General features: G+C 41.0%; 1 protein-coding gene across 1 annotated transcript in view; it reads left to right on the top strand.

Moving 5' to 3' along the window:
* LOC103356958 (cyclin-dependent kinase-like 5) overlaps positions 1-18,180 on the top strand; it is a 45,646-nt gene extending 27,466 nt beyond the window's left edge. The window contains exons 4-19 of the mRNA XM_008281303.1: positions 592-637; positions 807-943; positions 1,040-1,160; positions 1,836-1,895; positions 3,341-3,431; positions 3,562-3,751; positions 7,230-7,310; positions 8,196-8,362; positions 8,739-9,774; positions 10,215-10,316; positions 10,760-10,865; positions 12,572-12,695; positions 12,895-13,000; positions 13,247-13,369; positions 14,675-14,836; positions 16,069-18,180. Of these exons, the coding sequence (XP_008279525.1) occupies positions 592-637; positions 807-943; positions 1,040-1,160; positions 1,836-1,895; positions 3,341-3,431; positions 3,562-3,751; positions 7,230-7,310; positions 8,196-8,362; positions 8,739-9,774; positions 10,215-10,316; positions 10,760-10,865; positions 12,572-12,695; positions 12,895-13,000; positions 13,247-13,369; positions 14,675-14,836; positions 16,069-16,428 (3,012 nt within the window). The 3' untranslated portion in view covers positions 16,429-18,180. The remainder of the gene's footprint in view (positions 1-591; positions 638-806; positions 944-1,039; positions 1,161-1,835; positions 1,896-3,340; positions 3,432-3,561; positions 3,752-7,229; positions 7,311-8,195; positions 8,363-8,738; positions 9,775-10,214; positions 10,317-10,759; positions 10,866-12,571; positions 12,696-12,894; positions 13,001-13,246; positions 13,370-14,674; positions 14,837-16,068) is intronic.
* The last annotated feature ends 1,606 nt before the right edge of the window (positions 18,181-19,786 follow it).

Here is a 19,786-nt window from a genome sequence, read left to right as displayed (position 1 = left end):
TTATTTGATCTTTTCTTTGCTTTTAAATGACCAGCCTTATCGTTCTTGACCCAGTGCAGCACTCCTGATTTTTATCCCTAATTCCATTAACTATGATGAGAGAAAAAGAAGTTCAGATGTTTGGTTAAAAAAAAAGCCTAAATAAGGTAAAATTGCACAATAGTTCAGAAGAAAAAAAACAAAGATTGCACAAGGGTGAGGTCATTGCACAACCCCTTAGATCATTCTGTGACCCCCTGTAGAGGTCCTGACCCCATGTTGCAGTTCTACAAGATACAAACAGGTCATGAATGTTAACTTCTATCCAATCGATATTTAATTAAGCTTCCTGTAGACTTGGACTTAGAGGTGTGTGTTTGTATTGCAGATTAACCCAATTAGATATGTTTAATCAAAGTCCACACAACTGAATCCAAAACTGCCTTATACTCACTACTGAGAGCAAGCAGTACAGCCAGAAATAGTTGTACTGTTAAATTTGTTTTCGGTCAGCTTTGTTGTTGTGTTTTCCCGCTGTTTTGATGCATGGACGAGAGCAGCAACAAAAAGCAGGATTGATTTCTCACTGTCTGCTCGGTGTTTTTATTGCAGGAGACCAATGAAATTGTGGCCATTAAGAAATTCAAGGACAGTGAAGGTAAGAGGGCTCTTGTTACCGATGAGGAATACCTCATCAGAGAACACTTGTGATTTCTATTATCAAGCAGTTCATCCTCTTTTATTTCCCTTTGTCTCACATCCCATATTTATCACTGCACGGAACCTCAGTGTGATCCTGATTTTCTCTCTGTCTCACCTTCATGCAGAAAATGAGGAGGTTAAAGAAACAACTCTACGGGAGCTTAAGATGCTCCGCACCCTCAAGCAGGAGAATATTGTTGAGTTGAAAGAGGCCTTCCGCAGAAGAGGGAAGCTCTATCTTGTTTTTGAGTATGTGGAGAAGGTAAGTTGCTTTAATAGACTGTTTTTACACTCACTCTTTTCTGTGTCGGTCACATGGCCCGGTGTCATTTTTGTTTGTTTTTTTTACCTCTGTCAGAATATGCTTGAGCTGCTCGAGGAGTTACCCAACGGTGTGCCGACTGACAAAGCGCGCAGCTACATCTTCCAGTTAATCAAAGCAATTCACTGGTGCCATAAGCATGACATTGTTCACAGAGGTGAGATCTATATTTTTGCTATTTTTTTCTTGACTTTTTTTTGGAACAGATGAGAGAGAGAAAGTGTTGGTGAGGCAGAGAAGAGGCCCTCTAAGCTGGAAGAGGCTCGTGCAACATACAGAGAGTGCAGCATTTACTATTGCCTCATCACTGAGCACCATCTGTGCTCGCATTTCCAGAAGCAACTAGAACCACTATTGTTTATTTTAGAGTGTAAAATCAAACAATTTAAGTCTGTTGATTTCTCTGTAACGAAGTGGAGGTTTAATAAGTTGTGTGATGCATCGTAACTAACCATTATATTGTTCAGAGAAAGAGCTTTCGGTGAATCAGTGGCAGCAGAGCGGGAAACCAGATGGTCCATGTGAGCTTTTGGCACATAGGGAGCAACAGAGCAGGCATCCAAATGGCCTGTAGTATACCCAGGCACACATATGACACTGTTACCGAGGGATTTGGTGTATGGGTTATGGCTTTCCTTTACAATCTGTGCATTTTTACTGATATAATTGGATTTCTCTTCATTCCTCCGGTGCTGTTTTTATGAAGATAAATCATTCAAATATTCTTCTCACTGGGAAAGATGAACATGTGGTGGCAGAAATTGATGGTAGCGAGGATGTTGTGATGATGTCCCTCGTCTGCTTACTCCCCATCTGTGTTTTTCCTCCTCAGACATAAAGCCAGAAAACCTTCTCATCAGCTCTGATGATGTCCTCAAGTTATGTGACTTTGGTGAGCACCTCTATCAAATCCTCACACTGTACGAGCTGCAAGAAAGGTGGCCACAGAGTCAAAGCTGTGATGATGTAAAAGGAGTATTTTCAACAGAGACTATATTTGGCTGAAACCAGTGCTTCAGGAGTGCAGCAGGCAGGCTTCATCCGGTTATCTAAAGCTCTGTGTGCGTCCCCCTCTGCTGCTTCTCGGACTGCTGCTGTGAATTCTTCTCTTATCTCAATTAATGAAACGTGTTGAGGAACAAGAGCCTAATCACGCTTTCATTCAGCCTGGTGGCGTCACAACAAGAACAGGGGGAAACGTAAAACATGGCATAGCCAACATCATGCCGGCAATCTGGAGTGAGAGACTAAAGACCTGCTGTTTGCTCTGTGTCAGCCAAAGGCATTGAGAGAACAGACACAGGCCAAACAGACTCCGCTGTGAAGGTTTATGTTTGGGATTGTGTCATTTTTATTGTATGTTCTTTTTATTGTAGACACCACCGTAAGAAATGACTAACCTGGAAGTGAAAATCTCTTGCTAACAGGTTCAATGTATGTCAGAATTTATAAAGTAAAATTTGACATTTTGGGAAGAATATTTACCTGGTATCTTGTTGTAGAGTAAAGAGAATAAGATTTCCCAGAATAAAGGGGTGATACAGTTAAACTCCTTTCAGGCATGCCGTCTTCTCCATTAATCTGACGGAAGCTGAATGTGTTGGTTTCATGTCTGAACGAGCACACTGGTCACTTTACCGTGAAAGTTGTGACGGCAGTCTTACCGCAGTCACATCAACAGATTCACGCACAAGCGATGTACTTCGAGTTATGTGAAGTAATTCGGGGAAGGTTTTCTTTTTACATTTCAGCCCCAACATTGGTCCAAAAACATCACAGAACGCACAAGTCACAGTTTTCCGTCAAAATTACAAAACACCTCTTTCTCAAACTACTTCCTGACCAGTCACAGGGATGTTCTTTGTGCTTTTTTTGTATGGATTTAGTAAAGGAAGAATAACATGTTATTCAGTAAGCTTTAGAAGTGCTGGAAGTGTTTTTTAAACCCAGGACAGAGCCAGTCCAGCTGTTTACGCTCATTTCGGGACTCACTACGCTAACAGTCTCCTGACTGTGTACTGTAGGTAACTTCCTTTGTACATTTGCCTCGGGATTAGAAAAATTACTAAACTTTATGACTGGATATGTGTTAAACAATGTCGGGATAATTTGACGACTGTAGTTTTGCCAGTACAGTGTCTTCTCAGAGGGCTCATCGTCTCTCCTATATCAATGCATCTTTTACCTAACTCAACTCCTTTGTAACTCACACCTTTGAAGCATAATGAGCGTCCAGAGAGGCACCCAGCTAAAATCATTTTTAGATTTCTCAGCATGCAGAGCATATCAAAAAGCTCCTCATTATACGATATTGCTTCCTCTGTCTTCTCTTGCCAGGCTTTGCACGTAATCTCTCTGAAGGGACTGATGCCAATTACACCGAGTATGTGGCCACTAGATGGTACCGCTCTCCAGAGCTCCTGCTCGGGTACGCCTGCTGTTTTTTTTTTGTTTTTTTTTTTTAGCTTTGTCCAGGAACCCTGACACTGCAGTGTCCTTTTATTGTTTAATCTTATGCCTGGCTTTTATCACCAACAACCTGAAATCTGTGCCCCCAGGGCTCCGTACGGGAAGGCAGTGGACATGTGGTCAGTGGGCTGCATCTTAGGAGAGCTGAGTGACGGGCAGCCTCTCTTCCCGGGAGAGAGCGAAATCGACCAGCTCTTCACCATCCAGAAAGTGTTGGGACCCCTGCCACCAGAGCAGATGAAGCTCTTCTACAACAACCCTCGCTTCCACGGGCTCAGGGTAACATCAAGCCGCCCTTCACACCCCTTTACCCCAACCCCGACTCGGCTGACCCGTTGCTCCCTGTTGCTCTTATTACTGCTTTCCTTGCATCGCTTTCCACTTGATCTTCTGTCTCTTCCTGCTTCCTCCTCTTTATTCTTCCACCCTTATTTATTCTCTCTCCCTGCTCTGTCTCTACACTCTCTGCTTGTTGTTTTTTTTTTTTCTGGCGAGTTTGCTGTGCCGTGACTGATTGGATCACAATGACTCATCCTGTATCATGTATCCTGTATGCACTGTGAAGGAAGGCTGTGATAAGTCTTCTGGTGGTACAACAGACCTGGGTCGTCCTTTTCCTCTCCAAGAAATCATTGTTAGTTTGCAATCTGCCCGTTTTTTTGGACAATTTGGGTGTAAAAATTGATTATTGGAAGCAGGGAATTTTTTTTTGATGAGGACCTTCAGTTTTTTTGGACTAAATTTAAGCTCCTAAAAACATAAATTGTTCTTCTACAATAACATGTTCTCGCCAGTAACACAGACACATGTTGGATGGGGATGTTTCTTAAAAAAAACACTGAGCGCCTGCTATTGTTAGTACTCGCTCAAGGACAAGAAAAAAAAACTATCTCCACAACGTATCTGTGCTTGTTGTCATTTAAATGAGCCTGCAAACTCTTCACAGATAAGCAGAGAGGACAATAAGAAAGAAAAACGGTGTTTGATGGAAACATGCAAATTGTTTTTATTAAAATAAATCAGACCAGAAAGAAAAGCACACAACACTTGTGAGCGAACACAGGATGTTTGATGGTTGTTTTATCATGTTGGCCACCTACGATGTGCGTTCTGTAACACTTGGAAATGTGTGATGTAAAAAGAACAGCTTCTGGACGTGCTTTTTTTTTCTGGCAAACGGAAAATTCACAATAGTCAGAAGAAGAAAAAAAAATTCTGTCAAAATGAAAGGTTGACAGAGGGAGATTGGATGTGGGTGAAATCACATGCAACAGTGCCTTTGGTGAACAAAATGTAATTTTAGGAGTAGTAGCATCTGAAGGATACCAGCAGAAGTGGGCATAGTCTCAACACCCTCTGTGGGCATTTCTAAAATATTTTACAAGAGCATCGTCATGTTTGCATGATATTCCACTCAGTTCTCAGAGCGTGTCTAGTTTGATCAAAGTTATACACCCATAAATAGCAGGATATAAAGGTCAAACTAGTGCATTCCTTTATTTCTTAGCATTGTTAACTATGGTTTCCATCTGACATAGCCATATATTCTACCTTTATTGCTATTTGTTCATAATGTCTGCATTTTTTTCTATGAAAATACGTAAAATGAAATTAAATACATGAAATGAAATGCTGCATAGGCGACAGCATATGAAAAACATATTGCCACAACAGCAGTGACACTGAAATGCAAAGTATCAGGTTATCTACGTTAAAACACTATATTTCAATACAGTCAATCAATGAATATATTAAAGGCTAACCATAAGTTATACATCATGAAGGCAGTAAATATAAAGTAAAAATATTTTAAAACAGCATCCTATAAGTAACAGAAACAGGCAGGTATACAGGTCATTTCATAGCTGTGTGCACTGAAGATTTTCAAGATCATTCTAGGGAGCATCTCTGCATCCTAGATCGGTCACTTAAAGCTGAGGTAGGCAGTTTTCTTATTACATGATTGGGCAAAAAGTGCCATACTAACCTTCCAGTATATCGTAATTCAACTGATCTTACACAAAACTAGATTTCTGAATTTCCTCTTCCCTTTGTTTTCAGACTTAGGAAAGTTTAGCCTGTGTTAGGGAACTTTAGCAAATCACAGGGCTTTTCATTGATCAAATGCAACAGTATGAATCACAACAAAGTCCACAGTGAGAACAGGATGTTGTGGTGCAGTGAGTTAGATGTAGGACTGTCACGTAGGAGGTCAACATTTGAATCCTGGGTCAGACAACAAATAAATGTTGACCTTTAGCTTGACTACTTTGTTCATCTGGTGGAATAGAGAGAAGAAGGAAGAGATGCGGGACAACTGTATATTTTCAAATTATGGTGTTTTTTTTCTGTCTACTGCAACTTTCACAGACTTTTTAGACCGTAAAACATGAAACATTTTTGTTAATTGTCTCAACGTTACCTTGACTATATGAACATATCAATACTAATATAAGCAATCGACGGCATGACTAAACATTGCCACCTTGAAATTGCAGTGTACTGATGACGCAGATTCAAACTTTTGGGTTTTAACAAACCTAAGGAATCAATCTTTCTGTATTGTTGTTGTTATTCAGAGGCAGTTTCCCAGGAAGGTATAATTGGTATATGAAACACTTCTTAAAATATCACAGTGATACACAGATGACTTTTTAGGGGTTAAATCAACAACCAGAGAGGGACCTCAATAATTTTCCACCCATTGTCAATGACACTGTTATCCCAAAATACAAAAAAACAAGGCCACAAAACTCTGACAACTTCCTACGAACTTCAAAGGACTTCCTAAGGAAAATATCCTGGACCAAGCCTTCTGAAATAAAGATTCCATTTGGTGAAAATCCTTTTTAATTGTGTTTTGTGGTTGTAATAAACTTGGAGGTATAAAATAAAAGCTGTTAAGATATGAAGATGTTTACTTCTGCCATTCCTAAAGCTCCCCTCAAATCTAGTCAGTCTCCCAGTGCTACAAGAGAGAATTCAACCCAGACGCTGTGTAGCACCTGACTAATCGATAGTTGTCCAGCTCAGATTGTGATTGACAGCTCCAACTGGGGGCGGCAACAGCAGCAACTCATTGGTTTTCAGAGCAAAACAGCATATTTAGAACCGGACGAAAAACCAGGAGTTATGTTAAAATGAATCATGTTTGTAGTATTTTGAGCTGAAAAACTAAAAGACACACTGTGTGGACATATGAGACTTTGATTAATTTGCTGAAAAGGGAAACAATATGGAACCTTTAATGTCATATCTATAACAATATAAAACTCAGTCTGAAAGAGGAAATTATTTTGTCTTTCTGATAAGAATTGCTAATGCTCTCAGTTTCCTTTATTCCAAGCCAATAACCAGCTTCTTTGTTTTGTTATGTTCTAATTCAGGTAATAAATAATGATTAAAAACCCACACCCTTCATGTAGTAAGTGCAACTCAAAATGCCTTGACAAAAAATAAAAAATAAAAAATTGAAGTAGGTCAAATAAAAACATTAAAATTCTGAAGATAAAATATAAGGCAATTAAAAGCTAATGAATTGGTCTTTTAACAGTATACTACTTGAAACTAAGTAAAAATGACGAACGCCTGAAAATGTAAATTTTAAGGTAATGACACTATTTGAAATGAAAATAAGCTGAATATATTAACAGGCACATGTGGCTGATAGTGATGGTTTCTCTGAAAAGTAGTGATTATGCAGTCATTTGCACATTTCTGACAGTACTATTATCCACTGTTTTTGCTAACGCTTCAGTTTCCTGCTGTGAACCACCCCCAAACCTTGGAGCGAAGATACCTGGGAATCATCGGCGGAGGTCTGCTCGACCTGCTGAAGGTAAGTTTCACGGCTCTGGCAGAGCTGAATGCTTCTCTGCTTAGGGGAATGGCACTATTTTTTTTCACCTTTTCTCAGTTTCCGTTTATTTCTGTTCACATACTATCATGAAAGCATTCCGTAACAATAAAAAAAATCCAATTTTCATAAACGAGACACCTGATAATTGCATCATTACCATCGTGTTTACGTCGTGACTGCATGATGCCTCTTCACTGCTTCAGCATCTCTCAGCTCATATCCTGGTTCCAGCACTGCTGTTATTGCTGTGTCTGCACTGTAAACAGGAGCTCCATGTCAAGAATGTGGGCTGTGCTTGTGCACTTGCGCTTTTCCCAGCAGATAATGACTCACTGCTAACATAATGTCATCTCAGGACTGGCTTCAGCAAAGACAGGCATCTCTCTCATCACTAAGTTGAGTTTAGACATTGATCTAGCAGATCGGGCAATTTGCTGACGCAAAACTATATGGCTTGCAAGGAGAGTGGTCATTTCATTGCTTCTGTTGAGGAAGAAGTGAGGAAAGTAGCTGCCACTATAAATTTTCATTACATAAAAACAAAGCAGCACTCAGAGTTCACAAACTGTCTTCATGTCACGGGTTTTATTTTGAGTGCATTCATACAAGATTCAGCTTTTATTAAAGTCTATGTAGACAGGTTTTTAAACACATTTATTCTGGTAAGAAAAAAAGAAACTGTCACAAATCATATTTCACATCATTGTTTGGCTTCTTTGGTGACTGCAAGACACAATTAAATGCAGCAGCAGCCTGACTTTTATGATAATGGCGATGACTCATAATAGCATGACTGTTTCAGTTTGTTGGATGTTCATGGTGTCTTGAGGACTCACGGGCTCCCTCTGTGTGTTTGTGCTTTAGAACCTGCTGTTGCTGAACCCGACAGAGCGATTTCTCACAGAGCAGAGCCTGAACCACCACGCCTTCCAGACCCTGCGGCTGGTGGAGCGGCCCGGCCCACCCACACCTACACCTGTACGCTCCTCCAAGAGAAAACCTCACCACGGAGACAACACCACCCCCAGCAGGTCAGCTGTGAGCCCAGTAGTTGGTTTAGGCTTGTCAGTGACTCCCTGATGTTTAGACACACAAGATGATTTGTTTTCCTTTGTCAAATATGACCAGTTGTTTTCAATCAAAGGTTTTATTACACATATAAAGACACACAGAACTCACTAACTCTGCATACAGAAAAAAAATACAATCAGCTGTAGAGTTCATGTCATTTACATGTGTTAGGAAGATTAAGAGTCTTGCAATAGATCCCTGTGGCACACCACATCTGGTACATCCAACCAGCCAGCTACTAGGCTGTCACTTCCAGTGTCATCCAGTTTATTGTGTAAACTGGATTGTTTGATGCACATTATGTTGATGTTGTTCTTTCTCTCTGCTTTTGCTCAGGAGCCACGGGGGAAAAAGCTCAGGAAGCCACCGCTCCAGCAGCAGAGAGTGCTCCAGCTTACCCCGACACGAAGACCTCCACCCCAGCAACGACAGCTTTCTCAACGGCAACATGCCTGCAGGCATCAACCTTAGTCCAACCCTGCATCCCAAGAACTACCAGCCGCAGATCTTCAACCACTCCACTGCCTGCAGCATGGACCTGGCCAGCAGCAACCTGCCTCATTTGCTCAGTCCCGGTGAGGCCAAGAGTAAGGGCGACTTCGAGATGAACTTGGGGTCCAAGGTGTCCGACGGCCCCGGGGCCAAGTACCTCAAATCCAACTTCCGCTCACAGCAGAACCGCCACTCTTTTGTGGAAGGAAAGACCAACACGCTTCAATCGGGGGACAAACACAGTAGACACAGCTACATGGAGTCCCACAGCTCCACGCCCTCCTCCAAGTTTGCCTACCTGAACTTGTCCAAGAGCTATGGCACGCTGAGTGATGCCAAGTCAGTGGGGAACTTAAACGATGTGCATCTTTATGCAGACGAGCCTACATCACGCTATTTTCCCTCCAGCTGCCTCGACCTCACAGCTCCGAGCAGCCCAGCACCTCGCAGAGTGGACAGACTGGGACCTGGTGGCCGAGGAAGCATGCGCTCCGACAGAGAGAGCAACACTCTGGACTCCTCCTACAGGCGCTCCTCCACCCGCCATAAGACATCGGAGGAGGCCAAGTCACCGGATGCTCTTGATCCTGGGGACAGCGGCATCGAAAGGAGCCATTCTCACTCTCTGTCCGCCCCACATGACCCTCTGGCTTATGGTCAAGGGTACACCAGCCCCTTCTCCTCCCAGCAGCGGCCGCACCGCCACTCCATGTACGTACGAAGGGATCACCAGAGGACACACGGGGCAGACGAAGGGCTGTCGGTCGGGCAGGGAATCCCCACCAGAGCCAGCAGCCTCCAGCTCCTGTCTCCACAGCTGCAGCACCGTACGCTGCCCCGCCACTCTGGGGGCTCCTCCAGAGAAGAAGACATGAGCAGGGTCAGTCTTCAGCCCACTTCAAAAATCCCCAACCTTAAGGAAAGCCTAACCGTACAGGATATAATCATATCGAATGCCTACACCAGGTTTTATTGGATAACTCCGGCTCAGTCTCAGTTTGCCCAACAATGCAGCCAGGATTTATTCTGGTGACGTCTGAAAAAAATGATGATCTGTGTTTAGGTTTTTCAGCCAGATCCTGTGTCCTGGGTTTGTAATGAATTGCAAAGGCAGGATTAACATAACTGCAGCTTCATCTATGAACATTGCAAGTGCTAAGAGTGTGGCTTTCTTCTTAGGATATACAGTGATTCATGCTACCTGTATATTTATATATACTGTATACACACATATAGTATATATACTGCGTGCGTGTCTGTATTTGTATGTATGTACTGCAATGCTGAGCACTTCATGCTTCATCATGTCTCCATTAACAGAGCGAACAGGCACCCACTGAGGTCACCCACAGCAGACCCCCAATAAGGGACTCCACAAGGGACAACACCGCATCTTTTCACACACAGCGGCAAAAAAGCGAGGTCCGACATTCTGCCTGCACCCACCATTCCCCACCCACATCCAGTCTTCCGAGAGTGCGGATGTGGGTGGATACTGCTGTCATGAACTGCTCTCTCTCTCTCTCTCTCTCTCTCTCTCTCTCTCTCTCTCTCTCTCTCTGTCTTTTTCTCTGTCTCTTCACATCAGATGCCTCTTCATTTTCTCTGTGCGCTTTGCTTCCCTCTAATGTGACTACTTATGATAGCACAGTCAAGCTTGTCATCGCAGCACATTTCAGTTTGATTCTGGGATTCATTTATAGCCTACAGATGTTTTATTATAAAGACCACTCGTAAATCAATACGCCCCCAATTTTTTTTTTCTTGTCCTCTCAGGTAAATAAAGGTATCATGTCAGACAGAGATGCATGCAAAGCAGTTAGCCTCTAAGGTTTAATGTGATAAGTATTTCTGTTGTGACTCAGGTTGGCTTATATCATGACCAGCAAACAGAAGATGGGGGCTCTTCCAAAGAAAACCGCAACATCTACAGCGAATCCATGCCTAGGCGGGTGGGCAGCTTCTACAGAGGTTGGTTTAGTCAGGAGTGATATCTCTGGCTGTGGCTTTCTTTTTCTGCACCGTGGAAGTCAAGACTTTAGTTCAGATTTAATCAGGACACTTCACTGGAGTTTGCTAATGAGAGAACCCAGAGGAGAAAATAGTTTCTTACAAATCACACATGTTCATTAATCAGGTCCTTCTCAGTGCCACTATGGGTAGAAATTTTATATAATTACAGTCTCTTTCAACCTTTAGACTTTTGAACCTGTCCCCAAAATTGATATTTGGGAATTTAAAAAATATATTTAGCAAAAGTTCAAGAAATGACTTTATGAGATGACATTTAGATAAAGTGGTGCCTTTAGCTAAATGCTAACATCAGCATGCTAATCATTCAGCCTTTCAGTAGAAAGCAACTCGACTTCTTTTTCAGTTATTGAAGATGTTTCACCTCTTATCCAAGAGGCTTCCGTGGTTCTAAATGCTGAGTGAAAGTCCCATGTACTTTTTTGCTCCTAAAATAAGGCTGTTAATGATGGTGAAACTATCTGAGAAAGGATGTCAGGACAATGTTCTAAGTACCTGATAAGTGGTGTCGTAGACGTTCTCCATTTAGAGATGACCGTGGGGCTGAGTCTATGACACTACTTGTCAGGTGTTTATAACATAGTCCTGAAATCCCTCTCAATGCACTTTCACCACCATTCACACCTTAAATCTTGTCTAAGTTCATTACAGCCTGTGTGTCATTTAATTTAGCTGTGAGAAGGAATGCCTGGGACTCCCCACGAGGTATTTGGATCAGAGAAGCTTCTTAAATGAGAAGTGCAAGACATTCAAGGATCGAAAAAGTTTTACTTAAACATTTAGAATTACCATGACCTGGATGACTGAGACATATCAGCATGCTAACATACTCAACATTACACAACATTAACAGGCTGTTAGTTTGCACATTTTCTCCACTTACACACGTTTCCTATTTAGGTACAAAACTAAAAAATCAACCAAATCAACACCAAAGGGCCATGTCTAGTTACACTTAAAGTCTGACTAAAAAGTTACATGCACTCAGTGAGATATTTTACAGTAAAAAAAAAAACAAAAAACTTCTCAGTGCTCTCTGTTGTTCAGACTAAAGACACTATTTGTAATTTCTTCAAACAGATCTTTGTTGTTATTCGTAGACTATGTATAAAAGATGGGCATAGTTTCTGGGTTTAAAAAGTTCATCTAATGCTGAAGTACCTTAAACCTGCATGTTTTCTAACAGCCAGCAGGTGGCGACTCCTGTGGTTGTAGAAATAAATCTGATCATATGAAAATCTAAGTGAAATTGACCCTCCTTCTCATTTGATTTGTTGTCTCAGTGAGCATTTTCCTAAGAAGTTTGTGGTCTCACTTGTTAGCTTCACATCTCCTTCAATACTGCGCAATGTTCGTTTTGTAAATTGTGGTTCCATCTGGATAATAAAGCAGGGTATGCGTGGCACTACCATGTGATTGACAAGTCTTCTGGGCATGCATTGTGTCCTCAAGTTTTTAGTTAGATCCACCCGACACTTATCACATCCAGTTACAAAAGACCAAGATAGTGACAGCCAAAATGAAAAGGCTTCGGCTTCATTATTACAGATAATGCAGGGTTTAACCTGCTACTTTTGGAAACAGTTTGTTTATATCTCTTTGCATGTGAAAGGTGAATGAACCTGTTTGTTGTGTTTGTTGAACAGTCCCTTCTCCCCGGCCAGACAACTCCTTCCATGATAGCAGAGGTCAGAGTCGGGGCTCTGGCTTATCGGGGGACGGCAGCGGTTTGACAAATCACTCGAAACGTCAGCCTGCCTTTGACCCCTGGTAATTATATCCTCCAACAACCAAAAATAGTTGTGTAATGCTTAATTTGGTCACTGTCTGTTGCTGCTGTCGGGACAGTTTACTGTCAGATTTAATCTTATGCTGGTCACATGCCACGATGGCAAAAATTGTCACGTCTTATTCGGATGCTTACTTTTTAGCTGGGACATCATCTTGGTACTCTTTGATTTATTTTCAGGACTGGCCCAGATACTGTAGTCTTAAATGCCTCTGAGCCATCCAAAGAAAAGGAGAAACAGGGTTTCTTCAGAGCAATAAAGAAGAAAAAGAAAAAATCTCAAATGGTAAGTTGTCTGCAAAGTGCATCTGAGGACGGAAGCCATTTTTGGATGCAGCATTTTCTGAAAATAACTTTTAATGTCAATATCTTGTTTGTTAAGTCATCTGTCTACACGCTGTATCGCTTCCTCTGCTTTTCAAATGTTTTTATCCTATTGACACCCTTGTTGATGTTGTTGTTGTTGTTGTTGTTGCTGTCATGTGCATCATGTTTACCTGTGCCCCACCAGTCATGTGCCTCTATATTACAGATGGACGTCCCTGAAGGAAGGCCTCCTGTCATCAAGAAATGTCTTTTCCCTCTGTTTAGCCCAAAGAATAACATAAAGCATAGTTCCTCTGTGAGAGTCCTCCCTGTAGTGTCCTCTCCCATGGTACATGCTGTTTTACACTATCGTACTCACCCACCACCTCCACGTCACCCATCTAACATGGCATGCATTAACAACATTAATCAACACCGTTTTACTGTGCCATTCTACGCTTGGTTTTATTTGAAAATTTTACAATGATGCTGAATTGTGTTTGATAATGAATTGCTAACATAAACCAGCCAGATCCATCTACACAGGTACAGTTTTAGCACAAAGCAGCACCTACAAATAGGCAAAAATGCTCCTATTTGGAACCTTTGGGTTGCAGATATTTGATTGCAGTCGGCTTTTACCTCTACAACATTCAGTTTAATGAAAAATCACAGCCTTCTCCAGTTAAACGGATGGATCTGACGGGTCATTTTGTGTTTGGCCCATCTGATTTCAGTGATTTCAGCCACAGCCCTAACAGCATGTCTCTGGTTATGAGCTGAGGATGAACGAGAGCGCTCAGGCTTTAGTTAAGCACATGAGATTTTAGGAGTCTTTGTGCCTGGTTACATTCAAATGAAGCTTCATTACCTACCAGAAGCATTTGATCAACTTCTCTAAATGTGTTTAAACTCAATACGTGATTACAGAGCAGAGATCAGTGCAAAAATAGCTGCTAAATATGAAAGCCACCACATTTTGACCTTTAGTTAAACTGACTGCCGTCTCTGTGGCAGCAATGGTTCAGCATGAAACAGGTGTTTGAGACTCTTTCTTCCCCTCACATTTCTATTTATATGTGACAGTTTGTTCAGTTTCTTGAGGGAGGGTGGGGGGGTTACTGCTGATGACAGAGCACAAATAAACGCAATCTGGCCAGGAGGAATCAGGCAGTCAGACTCCGAGCTGGTGGAAAACAGTGTTTACTGCCTGAAGAGGAGAAAATGCTAAACCTTCACATTTAAAACGCATCATTTATCTGTCAGAAACGAGTGGAGTTGTCTCTTCTCTTCCTCAGATCAGACAATGCTCAGGGTTTGACTCCAGATGCATGTCATGTTTTTACTTTTGCTTTTAAGATTTCACTTCACTTGAGACCAATCAATTACCCAAAATAACTTCACTTATGTCAGAGATAATTGAACACGTGTAAAGGCTAACATGAAACACACTGATCTGTTTCCTGAAGCACATTATGAGGTTTAGTTAAACTGATGGAACAACCTATAGTTTATTTCACCTCAGAGAAAACATTTTGACATATTCTGTGTGTTTCTTGTTGTCCTTAACATTGTGCACAACTACCTTTAAAAGATAGAAATCAGTTGAACTGACTGGACAGGTTGAATTATACCTACGTGCTCTGTATGACAGGTTCCTAATGAAGGCATGGACACACACAAGTCCTCCAGGTCCTCGAGTCACCAGAGCAGCCGCCACAGGTCTCGTGACAAGAGCAGAGACCGGGACCAGGAGCGAGACCGGGACAGGGACAAGGATTGGCCGCCTGAGAAACTGTCTGATTCACACTCTCCAGTGAGTCTCCACGAGAAAATTAAAGTATTTGCTTGTTGTTTTAAAAGGTTTCATTTGAGGAGCCCCTCTGTGAGTTTTCTTTTTTTTTTTTAAATATCGGTCACATACAGTGCTTTTTATAAGCTGGAAGACACACCATGAGGGAAATAAGCAGTCAGTGACACCTCTGTGTGTTTCCACCTTGAAACTGGAGTCTAGCTGTCAAGTTATTTCTTAAGAATCTGTGCAGCTTCTCCACTTGAAAGAGATTGATCCATCTACTCAGAGTATTTGACTGGATTGCACTAAATGGCCAAACAGTATGTTCTTTTTCCTTCTTTATTTCCAAGTTCAGCACTTTAATTTGACAGTTCAATTTGTTTCATCAGTTTCTCTTGTCAAAACCTTCGGTGTTAGCCATCAACCATAAGGTGAAAAATCTTTGAATTAAATAAAAACACTGACAGGGGATTATTTTAAATACTGCACATACTGTGTATACTACTGCAAATAAGTATGACCCCTTATACATAATGAAAACCCCATCCAAGTGTCTTATTTTCCCTTTAATTGCACATTAAATGTAAATACAGTTACTTACTGCAGTCATATTATTGTAGCTCTACATCAAGTAATGTGTGGATTTAACTGTATTTTAACATTTACTGTATTTTAACATGAGTGTTTTATGATCATATATATTTAAACCAATTTCAAATTTGGTTATGCAGTGTTTTTAAACCAGTCTTCTAATTGTGAATTTCTTTCTGAACTTCTTAAAAGCACATAGTCTTCTTCATGTGTGATATACCTTAGGATCCAATCCTGTCAACTTGAAGGGTTTCTGTATCATTGTTCTTCCTCAGAATCGGTTTCCGGTCCGAATATTTATGGCTGAATTACTACAATTGTGCAACTTGCTATTGTGTAGTGCAGAGTAGTTTTGCAGTGTTAGAACAGAGTCGTAGATAAGCTGGTGTGCTTGAGCTGCACAGTTCCGAACATTTTATAGGAAGCAAAAATATAGAATTACAACTAATACCTCATTTTAAGTCAATTCAACTCACTGTTATTTATTTTACGCATTGAAAACAGCATTCGTGGAGCCAAAGTGCTATTCAGTACGGCAGGAAGGACGTATTTTAATAGAAAACCTTCCTGATATGAAGTTTTCATACACAGAGTTGAGGTTTTAGGGGTTACAGCCAGAAAGGAACTTTAAATATGTCAACCATATGTAACGTGTTTTTCAGAGTCAGCCACTGAAGTCACTGCGCAAGCTCCTGCACCTCTCGTCCTCGTCCTCCAACCAGAACCCTTCCTCTGACATGCGCTACCAGCCGCTGCCTAACTCAGCCTCTGCTCAAGGTGGTTTCACTGAGAGTCGAGGTCACTCAGGGGTCAGCACGCCCCAGCTCAAGAGCCGACAGACAGCGTACCCGCTGCCCGGACAGCTGGAGTCCGGCTGGCACACGTCCGCCCTGGGCCGCCCTGAGGGCAACCCCTACCCCGAGCAAATGAGCATCAAGGGAGGCCAGAACGGGCACGGCTTCGGACGCCCATCCAGATCTCGTATGCCAAACCTCAACGACCTGAAAGAGACGGCTCTGTGATCTCCATCAGCCTGCAGCTCTCACATCCACTTCAGACTCCTTTTTTTTCCCCTCTGATGCTCCTGCTCCTCCCTTGTATAACAGTACACCTGCTCAACACACATTACCACACACACACACACACACACATATAAACACACAGATACCAAACCTTCAGTTTTACACACTGCTTGCAAATGGGCCAAAAGCCTTTTTACGTCTTAAATTTTTTTTAAAGCTTCCATGTTTGATAGACTTTATATTATTACTTATGTAATTCTGATTATAATTTGTATTATAAAGTAAATATATTACAAATTAAATATATATAAATGGATAGATAAAGTGTAGATTTTAAGTGTAAGTATTTTTGTTTCTATTAAATATAGAAATATAGTACATTTTACGGCGTAGTATTTCCTTAAGACTATTCTAAGGCATTCTAAACAAAGTTTTATCAGTTGTTACAATAGAGGTTGGTAATGTCAGTAACTTGTGTTCATCTCACCCAGGATTGTAACTCTGTCCAAGCTGTCTTGCCTTTGGATGTGCTGTCAGACTGGTTACAGATGCTCAAATGTGCAACCGCTCATGTTCTTAAAATATAGCTGTAGTATGGGCAGTTTCTGTGAATTGGCACTGACAATCTGAAAGCTTAGACTTGATCGCTCTTTTCTTTTTTCTTTTTTTTAAAGGATATTTAGGTTTTTTATGTCTTTATGAAATGCAGCCATTTTAGAAACTATGGTGCCATAAACTAACAGAAACCCTAACCAACATCGCCCTCTGTGGGAGATGATGAAGCACTGCATTTACCGTCTTCTGACTGAGCTTGTCGAGCACTGACATGTAGGCACTGACTTTAAATCATCATTTTCATATTATAAACCAATAATATACAATTAAAATTGTGGTTAATCGTTTCAAGTAGAGCAAACCGTATAAAAACGTATTACCAAAATGTTTATCTCTGTAAAAGTGTCATAACACACCCTTATAGATGAATTATATAGTAGTACAACCTTGATACTTTGCACCGCTTTAAGCAAACATCAAGGATCCAGTTAATGACAGGAACGTATGATGTTTATACTAAAGGATGTGTTTCTCTCTGATAACTAACAGGGTTCAATGAAGGCAATTTTTTTGCTTTACTTCCAAGTGGTTCTAGCTGTTTAATAGGTTAAAGACATACATCCAAAACACTATATAAACTTTAACTGCTGTAAAAAAAAAAAAAAAAATTTCCTATAAGATATGAATAGTGTTTTTTGTCCTCAGTCGATGTGCGAAGGTTGTTTTTTTACAGCAGCTAGAGGAACCTAAAAGCCATTCTGGGTGTACTGGCGCAGTGACTCCCAACTTTTTTTTTTTGTCTGACGTCCTCCCACAGCCCTCTGAGACAAACACGATTTTGTCACCCCTTTAGTCATTTAACACTACTTTTCTTTTATTGGAGGAAAGTGGATCATGTTAAAGTAATTTTCATACAATTAAACTGTCAATTTTGTCACATTAGCATTCATTGTGTCACCACTTATGAGTGAAAAGAGCTGGACACTTCAACAGTTTCATTCTGTTAGCTAACTGTTTTAACCATTTATTGAACACTTTTAGCAGTTGGAGCCATTTTTCTGTTACTTTTAACTAATTTTATACCTTTTATAGACTTCGTTAGTTGTTTCAACTGTTTGTGCATTACTTTTGGCAGTTTTCACCACTTATCTATTACTTTTAGCTACTGTTTTAGCCATTTATTTCATGCTTTTTGATCATTTTTTCATTTTTTTTCTTTTCTTTGTTACGGGGCTGCAAGGTGGCACAGTTGGTTAGCACTGTTGCCTCGCAGCAAGAAGGTTGCCGGTTCGCGTCCTGGTGGGGGAACCGGAATCTTTTTGCATGGAGTTTGCATGTTCTCCCCGTGCAGCGTGGGTTCTCTCCGGGTTCTCCGGCTTCCTCCCACACAGTCCAAAAACATGTTGAGGTTAATTGGTGATTCTAAATTGTCCGTAGGTGTGAATATGAGTGTGCTTGCTTGTCTGTCTCAAAGTGTGGCCCAAAGTGCGGCGATAGATTGGCGATAGACTGGCGACCTGTCCAGGGTGTCCCCTGCCTTCACCCTGAGTCAGCTGGGATAGACTCCAGCCCCCCCGCGACCCTAGTGAGGGTTAAGCGGTGTGTAGATAATGGATGGATTTTCTTTATTACTTTTCACTGTTTCAACCACTTATACATTACTATTAGCTCATTGTTTCAGCCATTTAGTGCATACTTTTAGCTAAGTTTTTTTAGACCATTTTTTCTGTACTTTTAGCTGTTTCATTGTTTTAACTATTACTTTTAGCTAAGTGTTTTAGCCATTTATTTCATACTTTTAGCAAAAAAAAAAAGTCATCTACTTTTTTCTGTACTTGTAACTGTTTTATTGTTTTATCTATTATTTTTAGCTAACTCTTTTAGCCACTACTTCAAACCTTTAGCTAAATCTTTCAACGATTAGCTGTTTCATCATTTCATTTATTAATTTCGCTGTTTCAACCATTTCCTCAGAACTTTTAGCTAGTTGTGTCAACTGTTTATCCACCTGTCTTTACTTTTTCACCATCTCTCAGCTAGCTAACTATTTTAACTGTCAGTTTTATTTAGCTTTTTCACCATTTGCCCTATCAGTTAAACATCTCTACCACGAACATTAATTGTTCACACTTCTCTACTTGCTAACTTCTCATACCAAACTGATGTTGTTACTACTGACTTTAATCAAATTATAATGTGTTGGGGGTTTTTTTTTCAAGTTAGCTCAGCTACAGTCTTTCCATGTGCACCCACTGAAGAATCCCTTCAGCTACACCTGGTTGGGAATCACTGCTCTACTGTATTTTTAACTGTTTGCACATACTGAACCACTTGGGACGAGCTTTTAAGAAACCTTAAAGTGGAAACACGGCGGGGGCAGAATCTGTACTGTAACATTGTGTTCTGTTGGAAATAAAGTGCCATGAGAGTAGCTTGGCAGAACTAAATCCTAACCTTTTTTAATGTTGCACTTTCAAGAGACTGTGTGGCTCAGCAATATTGCTCCGACTCTGTAAATTCTTCCTCACTTCATGTTCATCACGTGCACAGTGTGTGAAGACTGAAACTCCGCAGTAACGCGCTGGGTCCAGACAAGACCGTACCGTATTGTGTGTTGTGCATCTGTAAGGACTGTGCACACTCTGTACTCGACACAATACATTTCTCTCTTATTGTTTTGCTGAAGGAGCACCGTGTATTATATTAATACTGATGTGTGACTACTTGTTTGGTAATATTTATAACAGAAGATGTTTATCAGCTGTTTAAATGAAATCAAGTATTAAGTTTGTGCTTTTATTAC

Source organism: Stegastes partitus, unplaced genomic scaffold (genome assembly GCF_000690725.1).
Source record: "Stegastes partitus isolate 25-593 unplaced genomic scaffold, Stegastes_partitus-1.0.2 Scaffold228, whole genome shotgun sequence".
Lineage (NCBI taxonomy): Eukaryota > Metazoa > Chordata > Actinopteri > Pomacentridae > Stegastes > Stegastes partitus.
The sequence above is the reverse complement of the archived record's forward strand: the minus strand, read 5'-3'. Positions and strand labels throughout refer to the sequence as shown.